The sequence below is a fragment of the Eumetopias jubatus genome, unplaced genomic scaffold (genome assembly GCF_037043125.1).
Source record: "Eumetopias jubatus isolate StellerSeaLion01/CBP00866 unplaced genomic scaffold, mEumJub1_p1.0 scaffold_14, whole genome shotgun sequence".
Classification (NCBI taxonomy): Eukaryota; Metazoa; Chordata; class Mammalia; order Carnivora; family Otariidae; genus Eumetopias; species Eumetopias jubatus.
The window spans coordinates 68,021,674-68,040,756 of NW_028274820.1; the positions used below are offsets into that span (position 1 = coordinate 68,021,674).

The 19,083-nt window shown below is 44.1% G+C and overlaps 1 protein-coding gene across 4 annotated transcripts in view; it reads right to left on the reverse strand.

Moving 5' to 3' along the window:
- ELMO1 (engulfment and cell motility 1) overlaps positions 1 to 19,083 on the reverse strand; it is a 523,658-nt gene that overhangs the window by 147,101 nt on the left and 357,474 nt on the right. For all 4 annotated transcript variants that reach the window (XM_028104852.2, XM_028104849.2, XM_028104850.2 and 1 more), the window contains one exon: positions 12,747 to 12,883. In XM_028104852.2, the coding sequence (XP_027960653.1) occupies positions 12,747 to 12,883 (137 nt within the window). The remainder of the gene's footprint in view (positions 1 to 12,746; positions 12,884 to 19,083) is intronic.

The window sequence follows — 19,083 nt, forward strand, 5'->3', positions numbered from 1 at the left end:
CACGGGAGGCAGCTGGGGAGCAGGGAGGGGTGTGGAGTGACGGGTGGAGGTGGGGAGTTGAGGCTGAGGCTTTGTCTGTGGCAGCTTCGGTTCCCCATAATCATCCAACTGTATCCTAAAGTGTTTTATAACTTGAAAATCCAATAAATACAAAATGCTGGTAAACTGCATCCAAAAACCATCAATATCTTTTACTCACAGCCTTATTTTTCTGGTAGGTGCACAAGTGTATTCTTATCTATTTGAAAAAATTCAGAACCAACTTTACATCCTTGATGGACCAGGGTCTGCTGAGTTGAGGCTTGGGAGAAAAAAATCCAGGGTTGGGGGCACCTAGGTGATTCAGTCGTTAAGCGTCTGCCTTCGGCTCAGGTTATGGTCCCAGGGTCCTGGGATCGAGCCCGGCATCGGGCTCCCTGCTCCGCGGGAAGCCTGCTTCTCTCTCTCCCACTGCCTCTGCTTGTGTTCCCTCTCTCACTGTGTCTCTCTCAAATAAATAAATAAAATCTTAAAAAAAATTTAAAAAAAAATCCAGGGTTTCCCAGTGCGCTGACCACAATAAAAGAAGCCAAAGCAGCTTTTTCCAACAAACTCGGGGGGGCAAGAGCATCTCCATTTTATATGCACTTTTATAATGACAGACACATTTTACTAGGAACAACATCTCGGAGGCATGGGTCTTCCCATTTTCTGCTTCTGCTAGAATGACTCCTAGTGGCCTGGGAGCTTTTGGACAGAATCTCATGCTCCGTGATTCACAAAATGGAAATCTGGCATCATATAACAGTGACATTCACTTCTGTGGCAGATCAAGCAGCAAAAAGCCATATGCCATAAACCTCAGATCCAGCCAAGCCACGCAAACGGAAATGTGAAAGAGAAATAAGGAAATCAGGACCAGAAAAGTTCTTGGGGGCTGATCGCCTCCAGCACCTAAAACACACAATCCCTGTGGCAAGAATCAAATCTTCCTACTCTTACGACACTCTTGGAAAATGCAACCTTTTTTTCCTAATTGAAGAGCACTTTGGGAGGTGAAGGTAAAATATAAAAGACAACTTTTGTGAATGGCACAATGTGCTCACGCTTCCTATTGAACGTGGCTGCTACTCAGGCAGGTGTCTGGTGGGTGTACTCAGGGAGACAACAGTCACCTAAATGGGTGGACCGCCAGCAGGCACTTCTGTCCTCTGCACTGAAGGTCTCTCAGTAGCCAACCTGTGAGAGGATAAGCACCATTATGGACATTATCCTTCCCACCGGCCTGGAAATCAGACTAGTGGGAAATGCGGTACTCCCCAAATGGCCAGCAGCTGTGGGTTAAGGTTGAAGGGGAAATAACTGAAACAGAGGGATTTCTTTTTGAACAAGGGGATCCAACCACTCTCCTCGGAAAAGAGAAATTCAGTTTATTTTGTGACTCTTCTCTGTCTTTGTGGCTTTCATTCACCTTATATAAAGCTATGTAGGTGGAAAAAAAATTATACTGCCATTTTTGTTAAGAAAGGAATGGCAAAATCATTTTGTAATTCTCCCAAGGTATTGACATCTGAAGAAGAAATTCCAATCGAAAGATCTAGAAGTATTTCTCAATAAGGCCCATTGGCATTTTGGGCAAGAAAATTCTTCATTCTGTAGAACTGCAGAATACCTATGGTCTCCAGGAATTGAATAAGAGTGACCATCCCATATTAAAAGAGTATAAATTAATTCAGCTTATTGGCTAGGCAGACTGTTTTAAATAATGTGTGAATTAAACATTCCTGGCTACTTATTCATTTGATATTCAACCCAACGTAATTGGGCAGATCCTATTTCAAAAACATCTGGAGAATATTAAGATTTAAAGCCATAGTTCTTTGCTCCCAATGCTGTAGAGATTTAATTGAGAAAGAGACGTTTGTAAATAAACAACTACTATGATACAGCTGGAAGATATTTTCCAGAAGAAGTTCAGACTTCTGTGTCATGGGGGCAGGTGTACCGAATTTCATTCTGAATCAAATGGAGATGCTAACCATCCAAGGTGGTACCCCTGAGGTGGCCGTGTGTAAAATCCTAAAACAGAATTTCAGTGAGCAGATGGAGGAAGGCATTAGTGGCAGAAGGAAGGAGGGTGAACACATATCTGTGATATGAAAGTAACATGGCAAACACAAGGAATTGTGGGCAGTTCATGATATGCAGACCTTAGAGCAGGTACAGGGTGAAAACATGAGGATGAAGCAAGAAAGGTACATCAAGCTAATTAAAGAGAAATCTAAACATCTTGCTAAGGCCATGAAGTTTTATGAGGCAGGCAATGGGTGGATTAAAAGCAACAATGATATGGTCAGATGCATGTGGGAGGACGTTTGGAAAGTGGAAAGGTTTCCAAGCTGGAAGATAAGTTACCGCAACAGCTGGTGTCTCAGTCAGTGACTGCCACACGAGTGCTGTGTAACAAGTAATCCCAATAGCTAAGAAGTTCTCCTCATACTCACAGGTCTATAGGTCAGCTGAGGTGGCAGTTTTCAGCTGTAATTCTGTGGGCTGACTGGGGAAACTGTAATCCATAAGCTTCATTCTGAGACCTACACTTAGGGGCAGTGGCTACCCAGCCTATGTACTCTATCTCATGATGAAGGCAGAAGTGCAAGAGCCCGAGCCAGCCACACAAGCAATATTCAGGCCTCTGCGCACTGCACATTTGTGATCATCTCATTGGCCCATGTCAAAAGTCAAAGGGCAGGGGAAATAGGCTTCACTCCCCATCAGATTGTGGCAAGGACTCCTATGAAGCAGTAAAGAACTGCAACCAGCCATTCCACCTACGAGATTTGGAGTGAGAAAAGAGGAAGATCTGAGCTAAGACAATAATGAGAAGGCAGAGGACCTTATAGTGATTGTAGTGACTCTGGCCGCTGATTGGTTGCACAAAGAGGAGCCCGTCCGTAAACTTCCAAATAGAAACTCCCTGGACTGCCAGCTCCATGAAGGCAGAACTCACCTGTATCCCCAGTGCCTAGTGCCATGCCTTCCGTGTTGGGATAGTAACACTGAATGCCGTCGACCTCCTAGGCACTGAGTAGATTCTGAGAATACAGAAAAAAGCCAGGCTCTGCTCTCAAGGAGTCTGAGGATTAAGCAGACAACTGCAGTTCACTGTGGTAAGTTCCAGAGTAACGGTATTATTCATAGGGCCAGAGCAAGGGGATCCCTTGAGGGGCATCTGAGGATGCTGTTGCCACAAGTGACAACGGCCGGCTTGAGAACTTTCCTGGGAAGATGCAGGCCCTGTGTGGGCATGATATCTGAGTTAACTACCTGCCTAAATGAGTTCCTCCCACATAGTTTCACTGAGCAGCTACTATTATTTTTCATTTCAACAGAACTGCATGGGAAACACATAGAAACAACAAAAGGAGGGGCAAAGGGGAGGAGAGGAGAAGAAGAAACTAGCAGGTTGGAATTCTCATCTCTCAAATTCAAGTTTCCCTGTTTCTTTTTCTCTGTATAACAAATTCAGCCTTGCTTTGGTACCCTCTTCTTGCCCCCCCGACCTTTGCTCTTGCTCTGACCTGTTTGGCCTAGTGGCTCAGCTCTACGCTGAGAGATGGTGAGAACAGCTAGCATCTGCTGTCAGACCAGCAGGTGAGGGTTTCGGCTGCTATTTGGTAAGGCCAGGGGGACTGCCTGACCCATCATTCACCGCTGCTCAGACATAAAAGCACACTTTTGAAAAACCTGCACGGCCCTAGAAGGAATTTAGATTAGCAGGTGAATTATACACACTTAAATAATAAAATATATTTTTAAACTTCTGACCCCTTAGGCCTGGTATTTTTGTGGGAGAGATTTAGCAATTTCACTTGGGATCTTCTCACTTCTCCCAGCTCTTCTGTTGGAGTCCTAACAAATGGCTTCTGACACTACTCTCTCATTCTGACTCCCCGTCTCGTCTCATCTGGGGCATCTCTTTGTCTTCCGTCCCTTGCCTCTTCCTAACATCTGGCACCCTGAGTTGGCAATGAAGAGCACCCACGTGACAGCACCTTTATGTTCTCCTGTTCTACCTTAGGAAACATACCCCTTTGTACAACTGTGCTCTCAACCCCCATAGCACATCATTTTCTCTGCAATTACAAGATAAATATTTTCTTTTAAATCAAGGAGGACTCATATTTCACGAGAGATTCCCATCTAACAGTACTCTTCTTTGCTATCCAACTCTGATTCCTATCTGCCCTTTAATTTAAAATGCCTAAATCTCATTACGCCTTATTTAAAATGTAGGCAATTTCCTTTTAATTGGACATATACTAATAAAATGATTTCTGTGCCATTATCAAATCCCTAACACAATCCACAATGGAATATGGAATTCAGGTCATCGGAACCAGTTATTAACAGCTCAGGCGGTGCCCCAAAGTGTAGTTAACAAAGGGGAAGAAGTTTCAGAAGTCACTGAACAGAGTGATGTACAGCAGCTAACTTAGAGGCATCGTTATTTCCATGATCAGGGATGGGCTGCTGCTGAACCAAGCGACTGATGTATCTTACTGCTGCTCAGCAGAAGAACCTATCAATTCTTTTTGTCTTGTAATTGGCAAGTGTCAGCTTAGCACATGTTACACATACAAAGAAAAGATACACTGACTCCAGGGAGGCTTCGGAAATGAGGATCTTGCATGCAAAGAAACCTCCAAGATGTATATTTACTATTGTCAGGGCTTATCCGAAATTACTCATCAGACTCAATCATGGTAATTATCCTTTTTATACATGCTCCAGTTATGGCAAATGTCAAGAAAGCAAAACATGCTAGCAGTGTTTTCAGCCAACTAAACCTACCAGTTAATCTTTAAACAAATTTTAAACAGTTTAACCATTTCTTAGGGAAATTACATAAACAGAGTCAACAAAATCTAACTCTTTCTGGAGGATTCTGGATACCACCCCTTAATAAAGGGATACGGTCAGACTATCAAAGGCATGACCCAGAACAGTCCCTGGAAATGGTCACCACTTTATGACGACGCCCACGTTTCACAGAACCTGTGAGGGTGGGACCACTAAGCACGCTGGGATGCATGTTCTATGAACTTAATCACTAAATCCCCAGGAGAATCTTGTCTTTTTCTGAAAATGTTTGCCATCAGCATTGCCATGACGAGCCCTTTTCCTTTTCAGAGGTATTTAGAAGCCGGTGTCACCTAGTATTTGCTCCAGGCCGGACTGAGCTAAGTAGTTTATCTGCCGGACTTGGTCCAGGGCTCAGAGCCCGTCTGGGGGTGGTCATTCCTGTCCCCGTCTCACAGACGAGCAATCTGGAGCTGCCCAGTCTGAATCCCTTGCATGAGGTCATGCCGCTGGGGTTATGCAGCTGAGGAGACCTGGGCTTCTGAAGGACCAGTGTGCTGTGCCTCTGGAGACTCAGCCAAGCCCCTCAGTCACTTGCGGTATGTCTATGGGCAGGCTGGGGAGGAGCATCCCTCACCAGGAAAAACCCACACAGAGGACTTCCTCCTCACTTAGGGATCTGTCCCTGCTGTAGTCAGTTTCCCTTGGCAGGCAAACCAGAGTTCAATGGGCTTCCACACAGAGGAATGGGAAAATCTGTGTTTCTAGATATTTGAATACATTATCTTAGAAAATCAAAGCAGCTCAGTTATACTACACAACCAAGTGCAAATGACTGTCAATTTGGGTTCTCTCTGTTGACACCAGCACCTCCAATTTGTATGGGGCAATTTACAAAGCCAGCCTTTAAGGACCTAATCCTCACAGTGATTTGGGGAAATACCATTGTTATTGTTGTTGTTGTTGCTGCTGCTGCTACCAGTTTACAGGTGAGAAGGGCTCTGGGGGCTAAAGGACATGCCCAAGGACCCACACTGCTGGTGAGGAGCCCCTGGGCCAGGACTGCCCCCAGACTTTCCTGCTGCGCCCAGGCTCAGCCTCCGTTCCCTCCTTTCCACCTGGATTCTCAATGGGGCAGGGGATCGTGTCCCCAGGGGGAGAAATTTGGTTCTTGGAGGAGCAAAAAAAAAAAAAAAATCTTACTTTCCTAAACCATAAAGCACAGATATACAGACAATACATAAACAGGTAACAATGTATTTGCATAATTAAAATTTCAGGGGAAGGGTGATTAGAGGAAAATGTCTAAAGGAGATCCTTCGGGGGGTGGTAATGCAAAAGAGTCTGGGAAATAACACCTCACACCACCTGTCTTGGTCAGGCCCATGTTACCTGCAATTAATGCACTTCTTTTTAGAAAGTGTACCTACTGGGGTCTATTTAAAAAGATACCTCTTGAAAAAAAAAATAAGTTCCGTAAAGTTGGTCTCTTTCTCAGTCTTTCTGCTGTCTCTAGACAGCACAATTTATATTGATGAAGATGGAAGGAGACATACCTGGATTCCTGTCCCAATGGAAGTGGCAAACTTCATAAAAAAAGGGTAACACTACCTTAAGCGAATAGCTTAAAAGCACTCATTTAAATATATGCACGCACGTGTGCGCACACACACACACACACACGAAACTATTTGCTACCTATCCAACAGGAAACATCAAAGGAAAAAATAAATCTATTTGTATGATGCATTTGCTTCTACAGGAAGTGTGATTTCCTTCGTGTCAAACCTTAAAGACTTCTGTGAAACGTGAGAAGCTTTTTTGAATAAATACTTGTAAATGGCCTAGACAGCTGAGAAATGGATAACCTCTCGTACGACATCGTGGCCCTTTAAAAGACTTCTCCTCTACTTAAATATTCATGTTTCAATTAAAACATACACCTACTTTATTAGCTACCCCAGGCCCGGTTCAGATCAATACCAGCAGCCCTAGATGGAATTCTAATGAAGATAAACAACACTGAGTCCTCCCCAGCTTCCCCTGGGCACGGATGCACAAAGCCTCCTTTCACAACTTGCTCCGAGATATTTTACAGTCACCTGCCTCATGCAAATGAGGAGATTCATGTTTATTCATGGCGAGAGTTACAGACCACCTTTCATTCCCTAGGCCAGCTCAGCTAACCAACAAGAGCGCTGTCTGCACCACTGTGAAGTTGAGCTGGCCTAGGAAGGGGACTCTGGAATATATAATTGCCCCTGAAAAGCATGCACAGAAAGTCAGTAAATTGGAAACAGTTCGGGGGGTGAACATATTTCCCTTTCTCATTCATGCAATCACTGCCTTCAAGCTCTCAAATGAACCCTTTTTTACACCACACCATAATCCATTAGATATGACTAGTTAGTGGCTATTTTCCATGGATAATCTTCCAGGGGACTTCCCAGGATGTTTGCTCTGTTCTGCTCTCCAATTCTTCCTAATTGAGATTTTCTCCCGCTGACTCAGATGGAGCTCATAGCCTAGCCAGGGGCAGCTGCGGCTTTGTCTGATGGGCCTGGGTTCTCCCTGTGCACAGGCTCTCCTATTTTAAGGGATGGCTTGTCATCTGCAAGCCTGAGATCCTAACCTCTGTCGTGTGTGCTTTGCATATTATGCTGCTGGGTAAAGTTTCAAAATAGTGCTTTTGCTCCAGAGTGACTACATTTTTCAAACCATTAGTTTCTTCCATTTTGGCAATTTGAAAGCATGGCAAAGTCATTTGATCTTGTTTTTAATGCCGATTTTGATAGCATCTAAAGTAACACCAATGCCATGAACAAGTATTTTTAAGGTATCTAGACGGCTCAGACATCCGCAGAGAGGTCTGTGCAGCTAGGTAATAGCTACAGTGCCTTAACTCTCTCCAGCTATTAAGCACCTGAGCTTTTGTGAAACCTGATTTTTAGGCTGCTGCCCATGGCTTGTCACATGGAAAACTAAGGTACCTAATAAAGTCTTTTCTTCCCAAATCCATGACGTTTTCCGTTGAAACCCTATTTCTGCCAAAGTTAAATGAGTTCATTCAATTCAGCACTTAATCTGTGGTACATAAGCAGCTTCACTTTTTCTCTTTCTTTCTTTCTTTCCTCCCTCCTTCCCTCCCTCCCTCCTTCCTTCCTTTCCTCTTTTCTTTGTTTTTTCACATAATAGCCAAAAAAATGTTTTCTTTTGAAAAGGGCAATTTACTCATTTTTCATAGACAGGATTTATCTTATTATGTACAAAAAGAATACAAACGCATATGACATTTTACTTCCTCAAATCATTTTCACATTTATTACTTCAATTTAGTATCACACCACCATAAGAGGGCAATGGGATACTGGTATCCACTTTTTTTTTTTTTTAATTTTCAGGGAATATTGTTCCTGAGTGGCAGAACCAGGGTTAGAACCTGGGCCTTACCAACCAATGGACGGACTACTTCGCTGATGCACACAATTCATACTAGTTGGTGGTCTGTGTTACACGTATCAACTGATGGTCATTCTATGGATGGGATTCACCTTTAGTGATCAAATCTGCCTTCATGAAAAATCTTCATGAGAGCTTTGGCTCCACCACAAAGAAGTAATTGGTATGTTGTACAATAGGGCACTGGGATGACAGAGGTTTCCAAAGCCCCCCAGGTGATTCTAAGGTTCGGGCAAGGTGGATAAGGTTGAGAAACACTACTACACACAAATATCAATTTTGATGTGTATACCCCTTGTTAGAATTTCTAAAGTGGCACGGTCTGCAATAAAAGCTTTAAATGAGATTCCCATACCTGAACTACCCAAATCACTTGTGTCTTCTTTCCTACCCTGCTTAAAAAATGAGGGCTTCAATGAAAGGATTATGGGGCCACTTGTGTGCCGAGGTATCCAGCTGCAGTTTAAGCTCTTCTCTAATGCACATAAAAATGAATAATGCATGCTTTAAAATATTGGTAATAAAAGGCAAAAACAGAATACAAACTCAATGGCCTGAATCAATGGATTATTCTGCAGAGACTGCTACATTGGGAAACTGGAAGAAAGTACTTTTCAAAGCATAAATATTTTAATCACTCTCCAATTCTACTTCTTTCACATAAATAAAAAACATCCCGTCTTCAGCTTCCCCAGCCTGGAGCAGCAAGAAAGCAGCTGCTTTTCCAAACATTCACTTCCGGCAGAAGCATTAACTACCAAGCACTAGATACCTACAAACTAGTGTCTCAAGCAAGGTGGGTTGTAGAAGAAATTCCGGCATCTGCTGGAATCTAGTTATTATTTGTAAAATCAGAATTTTGGATTGAGGGATACTGCTTCTCCAGTAACGAGCTGAAGGAGGCAGATAGCTAAGCCCCTTCTTACAGAACCTGGGCCGTAGGTTGACAAGCAAATCCTCCACCCATGCTTCTGTTTAGAGTGGCGACAGTCTGACGGTGTCCAAGAAAGTTCAAAAGAAAGTGTGTCTCATGTTGGGCTCTTTTAAGATATTCTGAATTCGAATTTGGACAATCTTCGGAAACAAGAAAAACATTAAATCTACCAATAACACCGAATCCACGTTTGTTCCTAAATTCAATAGCTTCTGCTACCAAGTTAATAACAAGAAGAAAAATAAACCGATGAAAATTTCGGCTCTTCTTCTCTCCTTTCCATTTATTACCTGGCAACGCAGAGCAGTGGCTGATAGACAAGCAGCAGGAACAAAAATCAGGAAGAACTGACCTAGAGGCCCGCACATAGGGCCCATCTTTTTTCAAAAGCCTGTTAGAGGCAGAACAGGGACATAAAAGAAAAAGGACGTAGTGAAATCTGTTTGAGCGACCACTAGCAGAACTCTGGTATTATGCTGGTCTACCAGCAAATAAAACAACAACAAAAAGCTCCTCTGTCCACATTTCAATACTTTAAATTGATACACACAAATACAGATACAAATGTAATACACCTGCAAATTAAATATACATTATGGTAGGCAGAGAAATGCACCCCCCTCACTGAGGTCTACACTCCAACCCCCAGAATCTGTGACTATGTTATGTTACATGACAAAGGGGAATTCAGGTTGCAGACGGAGTTGAGATTCCTAATCGGCTGACCTTAAAATAGGGAAGATTCTCCTGGATTATCCAGGTGGTCCGATGTAATCACAGGAGTCCAGAAGAGTGAAAGATCCAAGCCAAAGAGGGATCAGAGTAATGAGGTGTGACGTGAGGACAGGACCTGTTGGCTGGCTTTGAAGAGAAAAAGGGCCACGAGCCAAGGAACGCAGGTGGCTTCTAGAACCTGGAAGGCAAGGCGACAGATCTCCCCACTAGAGTGGCCAAAAAAGACCACAGCTCTGCTGACTCCTTGATTTTAACCCATGAATCCCGTTTCTGGTTTCTGAGCTATGGAACTGTAGGAGAGTACCTTTGTACTATTTAAGCTACAAAGTCTGTGGTAATTTGTGACAGCAACCCTAGAAAACTAGTACACACATGATAAAATAGTATATAACTGATAGACTTTTCTGTTCCAGAAGTGAGGCGTGCATAACACTAAAAAGAAAAAAGGCAAACAAAACAAAACTATTTCACGTAGAAAACTTAAAGCCCTTGTCATTCCCATCCCTGGCCCTCCTCTGGTATCCACTCTTGACCAAGGGAGATGTGTACACAGGATGGGACCCTCTGCCTCTCAGGCTTCCGACTGCCTCTTCACAGCCGCAAACCACCATCACTATTTGGCCACATGTACGTGACACTAGACTGACGTCTATGATCAGTAGACAATGCAAAAAGATGGCACTAGGGCCACAATAAGATGGCACTAGGGACACTTATCATGTCCCCCGATCCTGGCCCTGAGGTCTTGCCAAAGGCAGTTTTTACAGCCACATAAGTTAATTATGAAAAAAGTTTCAGAGTGACACTTGGGGGACCTCACCCTGCACAGGCAGGATATCATTACCGCTGACCCAACTATCTGGTCGTGATGAACCACACAGACCCAATGGCCACGCTCACCAACTCCAGACCGAGGCCTCTGGTTCCCTTTGCTAACAGTGCATTCTTGGGACTTCGTTTTGTAAACTGTATGTTCTATAGGATTTAAGCGTCTAAGTGCTAAGCCTCTTGAGCCATTCCTCTACAGGAATTTGGTAATATTTTCCATATACCTTATCTGTGCATAGATCAACAACAAAAATATTTGCATTATCATCATTTACAAAAATGCTGATTTCTGTAATTCAGAAGAAGACGGGTGAGTGAAATCCTCTCGGAAAGCAGACAGATACCTGATGCCAGAGCACATGACAGCCAGAGAGGTTCCCTTCTCCTGAAAGAACAGGTGTCCCGTGCACATAGGAGCTGAGTACTGGATGGCTTTCAGAAACACTGTAGTAACTGAAGAGTTGATCTGATCCGGGGCAAAGTGGCCTTGGCCATTTCAGAGACTACTTAACTCTCCCCTTTTTTTGGCTTGATTGTACAAAGGTCTCCCTGCTCCTTTATTCCTCTTTCCCAGGGATGATTTGCACCTCAATTGCCAAGTCACTCATAATCAAGTGAAGTACACTTAGGAGGCTGCAGAATTACTGGATTTCTTTCCTTCACTTCCCTTCTTCAATCATGCCTGTCCCTGGGCATAGCTGCTTAGACCCGTGGCAGCTCTAGACTGTAGTTGGCAGAATCAGGGCTCTCCACAGAGGGGCGTCGCTGGGGCCTATTTCAATGAATTAAATAGATGGCCCAAGGCGACTAAGACAGCTTTGTCTGCTTCAACTGCGGAGAAGATCATCATGCTGATGGAGACCTAACTGAGGCTTGGCAAAGAGTATTATTTCCTTTTCCTCGTTTTCTTTCCTTTCCACCAATATCAGTTCAAGATGCCACGAACCAGAAATATGGTGGAAAAGAAGAAGGGAATGTAAGTTCAGAGGAAAGGTGACAGGGAGGCAAAGACCAAGGAGAACATCAAATGCAGTTGGACATTTGATCTTCTGTTCACCAGCTGTGAAGGCCCCACAGGAGGACAGTGAGATCGGACCCTTAGACTCTTAACAACAGTTATGTCCCCAGGACCAGCTCAGCAGGCATGGGTGACGGAACCAGTCAAACCCAGATCCAGCAATAGTAGTAGCAAATGAAAGGTACTGAAGGCCTCTCCCAATATACTTGTCCTAAATATACCTGTCCCAACCATCAGTTATTACTAGCCATGTGATGATCGTTAACAAGGCCTTTATCTAAGGATAAAGATTTTGTTTCTCTTGAAAAGTTCATATATTTCTGCTTCCTCTAAGTTGGTCAACACTCTTCTCGGCACCCAACATTCACTCACAAAGAGAAACATAAAATTTGTGCTCTTACAGAAAACCAAAGAAGAATCAAATGCTTTCTGTAAACTAAAAAAAAAAAAAAAAAAAGTTCCATATAAACTTACTCAACTCCCTGAAAGAGATTTTGCATTTGAATAAAAACTCTTTTTGACACAACAAAGGGCAGATTATCTCAACACATCCATAATCTGCAAAGAAACCAAGTCACCTAGACAGAGCAGCCTTCCTGATCTCATTGTTTCTCTAACAGCCGCCTGCACACCAGTGGAGGGGGAGGCCTTTTCCCCAGTGGATGTTGCCATTACGCGGCATCCCAGGTTAATGCCCTTAAAGGAAAAAGTTAATGTAGACAACATATTTCAAGAAAGGGTCTCTGCTGGTGGCTCCAGTTTAGTTAGCCAAAAGGAACAAGACTGCTCCAGGCTTATCCCAGCAGAGATGAAAGCATCACCAACACACAGCTCAGGTCCATACGGGTATGATAGCCGGGGGACAATGCAGAGGTGGGGCTCCTCTGGGGTGACAGGAAGCTGCTGCCTCTGCCTCAGATTCAACCTTACCTTGTTGAAGTCTTCAGAAGTTGCCCTCATTTCCTTCCATGTCTTGTTCAGGAGCTGGATACAGATGCAGAAAAATTCCTCGAACGATCTGTCGTGGGTGAAGAACATTGGGTGGAAGTCGTTGCAGGTCTCACTGGCTGGAAGAAAGAGAAGGGAAATATGAGAGAAAGTTTGCAGAGTGAAATGAGAGGACAAGGCCACACGGAGGGGTCCCAAAGAGAGGACGGGGACATGTCTGGCTCAAGCCACAGTGGACGTAAGGCATTGTAAAAAAGTAACCTAAGGACAGTCCCCCGTGCAACTGTGAAGTCGCAGGTCAGACAGTCAAGACCTATCCCTAGGCGCCTATTTCGCCTAAAGGAAGTCAGCTCCTGACGCACCCCACCACATGACCCTCACACCTTTTGTTCCAGGATTCCTGGGGTTGAATATGGGCTCTGTTCTCCTTCTTTGACCTTGTAAGGATGATTCAAACTGACCTCTCAGTCACAGCTCCATCACCCTTAATTTCCCCTTCCTCGACAGAATAACTGGCAGAGGATGAGCTTTCCCCAGCACACAATTAATTGCAACTTTGAAAACAGCATCCTTCATGATTTCTCCACAGTCCTCTTTTCCCTCTGATGGCAGTAAGCAGGGCGGGGGGGGGCATTTGAGATCATATACCATCTGATGCCATTAACCATTTGTTTTACATTCCCAGACACAGATGGCTGGAGGTCAAAGCAACCCAAATGGCTCTGGAGGCTGCAAATGGTCCAGTCCTGGACCAGACCGTGACATCAGCCAGACTGCCTTCGTGCCTTCCCAATGCAGAGCTTCTGGGGGTCAGAGCCAGCACTCCGAGCTCTAGCGGTGCCTACTTCTCTCCTCCTTCCGAGACCAGCACCCCAGCCATGCTCTTCCTCCCTGCTATCTGGGCCACTTATATTTTTATAGTCCTTGTACCTACATCTCATGGGATCTTCACGATGCCTCTTCTGGTTCATGCCTCATGGATGAGGACAATGGAAGGAGCCAGGTTTTGTGACCACCCCCTACCCAAAACAGTATCCTAAGTTTGTTTGTTTGTTTGTTTTAATATAAGCTGTATGTATAGTGAAAGAATTCCTATTTTAATTGGAATCTCTTTAAGGCCAGTTAGTCTTCAAGGTTCCAAATGGTGGAATTTCCAGCCCAGGAGAGGAGGATGGGGTAGGGCTGGAGTAGGGTCTATAGCAAAGATCTTCTGTACGTGGGGAAAGCCCTCTGCCTGCCATGTGGTGGATTCCACTTGGAGAGAATCCTCTGGTGCAGGCCGCAGGAAATGAACCCTAACCAAACCTAAGGGAACATACTCTGCTCTGGCTGGGCCGCAAGCTATGTATGATGCACCAACCTCTTCTATCTTAGTGGGATCCAGACTTCTAGAAGGGTAGATACGAAGATACATAAATGCTGTTGTCTTCCAGACCGAGGTAAGGAAACAGGCTAGCAGCAACTACAGTCACATAGGGAAGGTTTGGGTCTGAGGACAGAAGATTTGGGTTCAAGTCCAGCCCATGCCAATTAGGAGCAAGTCACTTTACCTATCTGAGCCTCGATTTTTTTTAACTAAAAAATGTTAATGACGTCTCCTTGTCCATCTCCATAGGTTTTGGAGAGGATCAAATGACATGACTCATCGGAAAATGCTTTGAAAGGATAGAAGTCGTCGCAAACGTGGAGCAAGGTGGTGGTGATGATAATGAATGTTGTGCCAGTGTATCGTTTCCAAGAACATGGGTTGTTCTTTGATTCTTCCCACCACCCCCCCCCCGCCAGTTCCTAGTCAAGCCTGTTCCCATCTCAGAAATGAGCAGCAAGAACGTATGTCACCCCAACCCCCAGCCTGTGTCACTGGCAGAAAAATGGCAACAGTGAAGTTCTGACCTGGAACACAAAGCTATTTAAAGAACTTGGACCGTAAACACAGGCGGATTGTGTGTTTGCTGCCCTGGGCAATGAGCTGTCAGTCTCACTTTCATAAGCACTGAAGCCAGTGGAATTTACAAGTCCACGACAGCTCTCTAAAACACTATTGCAGGGCACCTGGGTGACTCAGCTGTTAAGTGTCTGCCTTCGGCTCAGGTCATGGTCCCAGGGTCCTGGGATCGAGCCCCGCATTGGGCTCCCTGCTCCGCGGGAGGCCTGGTTCTCCCTCTCCCACTCCCCTTGCTTGTGTTCCCTCTCTCGCTGTGTGTCTCTCTGTCAAATAAATAAATAAAATCTTTATAAAAAATAAAATAAAAATTAAAACACTGCTGCCATCCAAGAATTCGTTATTAAGCACATTATCAGAGTATCTTTTGGGGCCCAGTGTGATTATATGTGTACTTTATAACTAGGTTAAAGTTTTTATGGGATTACTGAAGCTGAGACAGCCAGACAAAACTGAGACCAACAAGCCCTGCTTTTGCTTGGTTGAAGCGGGAGGGAAGAAACATCATTAATAATAGAGAATATTTATTGGGTACATATCATGTGCCCAGGAGTTCTACTGGTGTTATCCTCACAACAACCTGGGAGGTAGGCGTTATGCTTATCTTCATTTTATATATAGGGAAGGTAAAACTTGGCAGAAATTAAACCTTCCATCATGAGCTTTCTTTAGGAGGCCCCAAATAAGCATTTGAAACCTGCAGTTTAGTTGACCCAGCAGGCTTCCTGCCTTAGTTGACAAGAGCTCAGGACATTTCCTTGTGATTACTGCATTGGCAATTACCTTCTCCACTCCTCTCCCAGGAGAAACCAGGATCTTGCCCCCCTCTCCAGTCCAGAGGGGCTCACAGCAGGTATACAGCCAGCCCCTGCTGATGGACAACACTTGCAACATGACAGTACGAACAGCAGCCTTACCACCTTGCGTCAGGCACTGGGCTCTACATTGCTGTTAGTTGTTACAAGAAGCATGTGAGGAAGATTTTGTCAATTTCTTTTTTTTTTCTTTTAATTAGAAATAGGAGAATTAGAAAGGTTAGGTGACTTCTCCAAGGTCCCAGGTCACAGGGCTCACAAGTGGTATAGCTGAGATTGCAACTCCCATCATCAAAGCCCATCACTGTCTGGTTGTACTTACTTCCTGATTCTGGTTCCCAATTAACTCTGCCTCTACTGCACCTTCCCCACCCAACACAAATATGAAAGAATTGCTTTTATATCCACAGAAGATACTGATGAAGTAAAATCTTACAAGTGGCACGACCTTAACTATTAATGCTTAGGGTATATTTAGAATCTAGGATTCCTCTGCTTTCCCCCTACTAGTCCTGGTCTAAGTGGAGTTAGGTTCAAATCACCAGGTTACACTTCTGGATCTTACCTCCCCTTTCCTTGGGTTGGGTCAAGCTGAATCTTGACAACTCTCTTGAATACCTAAGACATAGTCTACCTGGTTAAAACTTCTACTGAACAAACTTTTTCATCTTCTCAAGATATTCTCAGCCTCTAGAACACACCAAGTTTCCCCTAGATAGTCAGTCCCTGGGGAAGAGTGATACTAGATGAATTTATTTAACTTATTTCAAGAAATTAGCAGGTTGGGTTCCATGTTAATAAGCCCGGATTTTGTTCACTGAAACAATGCACCCACCTAAAAAAAAGTACATTTCCCAGTCTCTCTTATAACCAAGAGTGACCCAATCCAAACCAGTGATAGATACACGGAGAATGCTGGGTAGAGTTTCCAGGAAGGATCTTTAACTTGACTGTCTTGTTCCTTTTGCTTCTGCATTCACACCTCAACTTCTTCAAGTTCAGAACACAGCTTCATGTCCGGTAATGACTGGAGCCCCTGCAGCCATTCTGTCAGCATAAAAGTGAGGGCTATCCGCTAGAGTGAAGACTTAGAAGGAGCTCCTGAGGACACTGTGGAATCACCATACCAACCCTGAACGGACCTCCTAAGGAATTTCTTGTGTATGATTTAAGTCACCGTTTTCAGATTTTTCCATTACTCTTTGACATATGATTACTGATATGGAAATTTAAAACTCATGCAAGCACACAGATACTAGCGTAAGAGAACACACTCAGGATTATGGGAGGCCATGGAGTAAGTAGCAATGAGGAGGCAGGACTGTGTAATGATCAGATTCAAACAGAGCTTCTACATTCAAAGCCCAAACGTGAGGCTCCCTAGCGTACTATGTAACCTTAGACAACGAAAGTCCCCAAGTCTGTAAAATATATGACCCTATAAAATTTATAATCATCAAATTAAATTATGTATATAAAGTATGTGATAAGATACCTAGCACACAGATAGGTTTAGCAAACAGTGGCTATTAAGTATTATTTTTATCTTCATTATCAGTGCACTACATGGCTTCTTTAAAGACTTGAACATTTCTAGGAGATAAGGAAGGGAAGAAGAAAAATCTGATGAATGGTCTTTGGGGTCCTATTGATGGGGAGGGGTAGGGTCAACCAATCATTCTTACAGATTATGTCAAAATCCTATGGGATATTCAGATCCTAAAGCTGAAATTTCACATGCTGAGCATACACGTACCCATCAACACTGGCAGATCAACAGTCTCTCCGGAGAAAAATAGCACCTGGCTCCTTCCCACTGTGTTACATAATGAAAAGAACATACATTTCAGAATCAGGTGAGTTTTCACCAGTCAGAATGGCTAAACTTAACAAGTCAGGAAATGACAGCTGTTGGCGGGGTTGCGGAGAAAGGGGAACCCTCCTACACTGTTGGTGGGAATGCAAGCTGGTGCAACCACTCCGGAAAACAGTATGGAGGTTCCTCAAAAAGTTGAAAATAGAGCTACCATACGATCCAGCAATTGCACTACTGGGTATTTACCACAAAGATACAAATGTAGGGATCCGAAGGGGTATGTGCACCCCAATGTTTATAGCAGCAATGTCCACAACAGCCAAACTGTGGAAAGAACCAAGATGTCCAACGACAGATGAATGGATAAAGAAGATGTGGTATATATACACAATGGAATATTATGCAGCCATCAAAAGGAATGAGATCTTGCCATTTGCAATGGCGTGGATGGAACTGGAGGGTGTTATGCTGAGTGAAATAAGTCAATCAGAGAAAGACATGTATCATATGACTTCACTGATATGAGGAATTCTTAATCTCAGGAAACAAACTGAGGGTTGCTGGAGTGGTGGGGGGGGTGGGAGGGAGGGGGTGGCTGGGTGATAGACATTGGGGAGGGTATGTGCTGTGGTGAGCGCTGTGAATTGTACAAGACTGTTGAATCACAGATCTGTGCCTCTGAAACAAATAATGCAATATATGTTAAGAAAAAAAAAGAAGAAGAAGATAGCAGGAGGGGAAGAATGAAGGGGAGTAAATCGGAGGGAGAGACGAACCATGAGAGACGATGGACTCTGAAAAACAAACTGAGGGTTCTAGAGGGGAGGGGGTTGGGGAGATGTGTTAGCCTGGTGATGGGTATTAAAGAGGGCATATTCTGCGTGGAGCACTGGGTGTTATGCACAAACAATGAATCATGGAACACTACATCAAAAACTAGTGATGTAATGTATGGTGATTAACATAACAATAAAAATTTAAAGCAAAAAAAAAAAGAATCAGGTGAGTTTTGATTCAAGTTCTCACTAGGTTGGTGATGTGAGCATCTCTCTCCCCAGCTTCCTCATCAGTAAGATGGACACACTACTAGTTACCTCCTGGGCTGTAGAAGGTGAAGTGTTTGGCAGAGGCTGGGCCTTGACACACAGTTAAATCTAAGTTTCCATCCTCTCCTTCAAACCTCCAAATAATATCCAAGTCTCAGAGGCTCTTATAAGCTCCTAATGGTTCATGAAAAAGTAAAAAATGGGATAGTCCCCGGACAGAGGGCCAGACCCCAGAAGTCAATGTATGAGGGCACAATTCCTTGCCCCTTCTGGCAAGGGAGGAAGGGGCAAGCGGTGGAGGCTGGGAGAACGGGAGTCACACAGGAAGCATACTGGAGAAAGTACCCTACTTCTGTGTTTTGAAACCACAGGCCTCAGGGACTGAAGAACACCGGGACAACACAGCCATGGCTAATAGCAGGACTGAGTCAGCATCAGGACACATGCTCTGCAGGAGGGATCCTCGAGACTGACGAGCAGTCCTGTCTGTGTTCCTAGTGAGGAGTGGCAGCACTGGAAAACATAACTTAAATGGAGGTTTCATGAGGAATAAAGGTGACCAGAGGAGGTGAGCTATGAGAACAGTACTAGCCAGCAATTACCGGAAGCTATATGCTGGCCACTGTTGTAAGAGCTTTGCCTGTCCCAACTCTGAATCCTCAGTAACAGCAGAGTTACTGTTATCATCCATATTTTACAG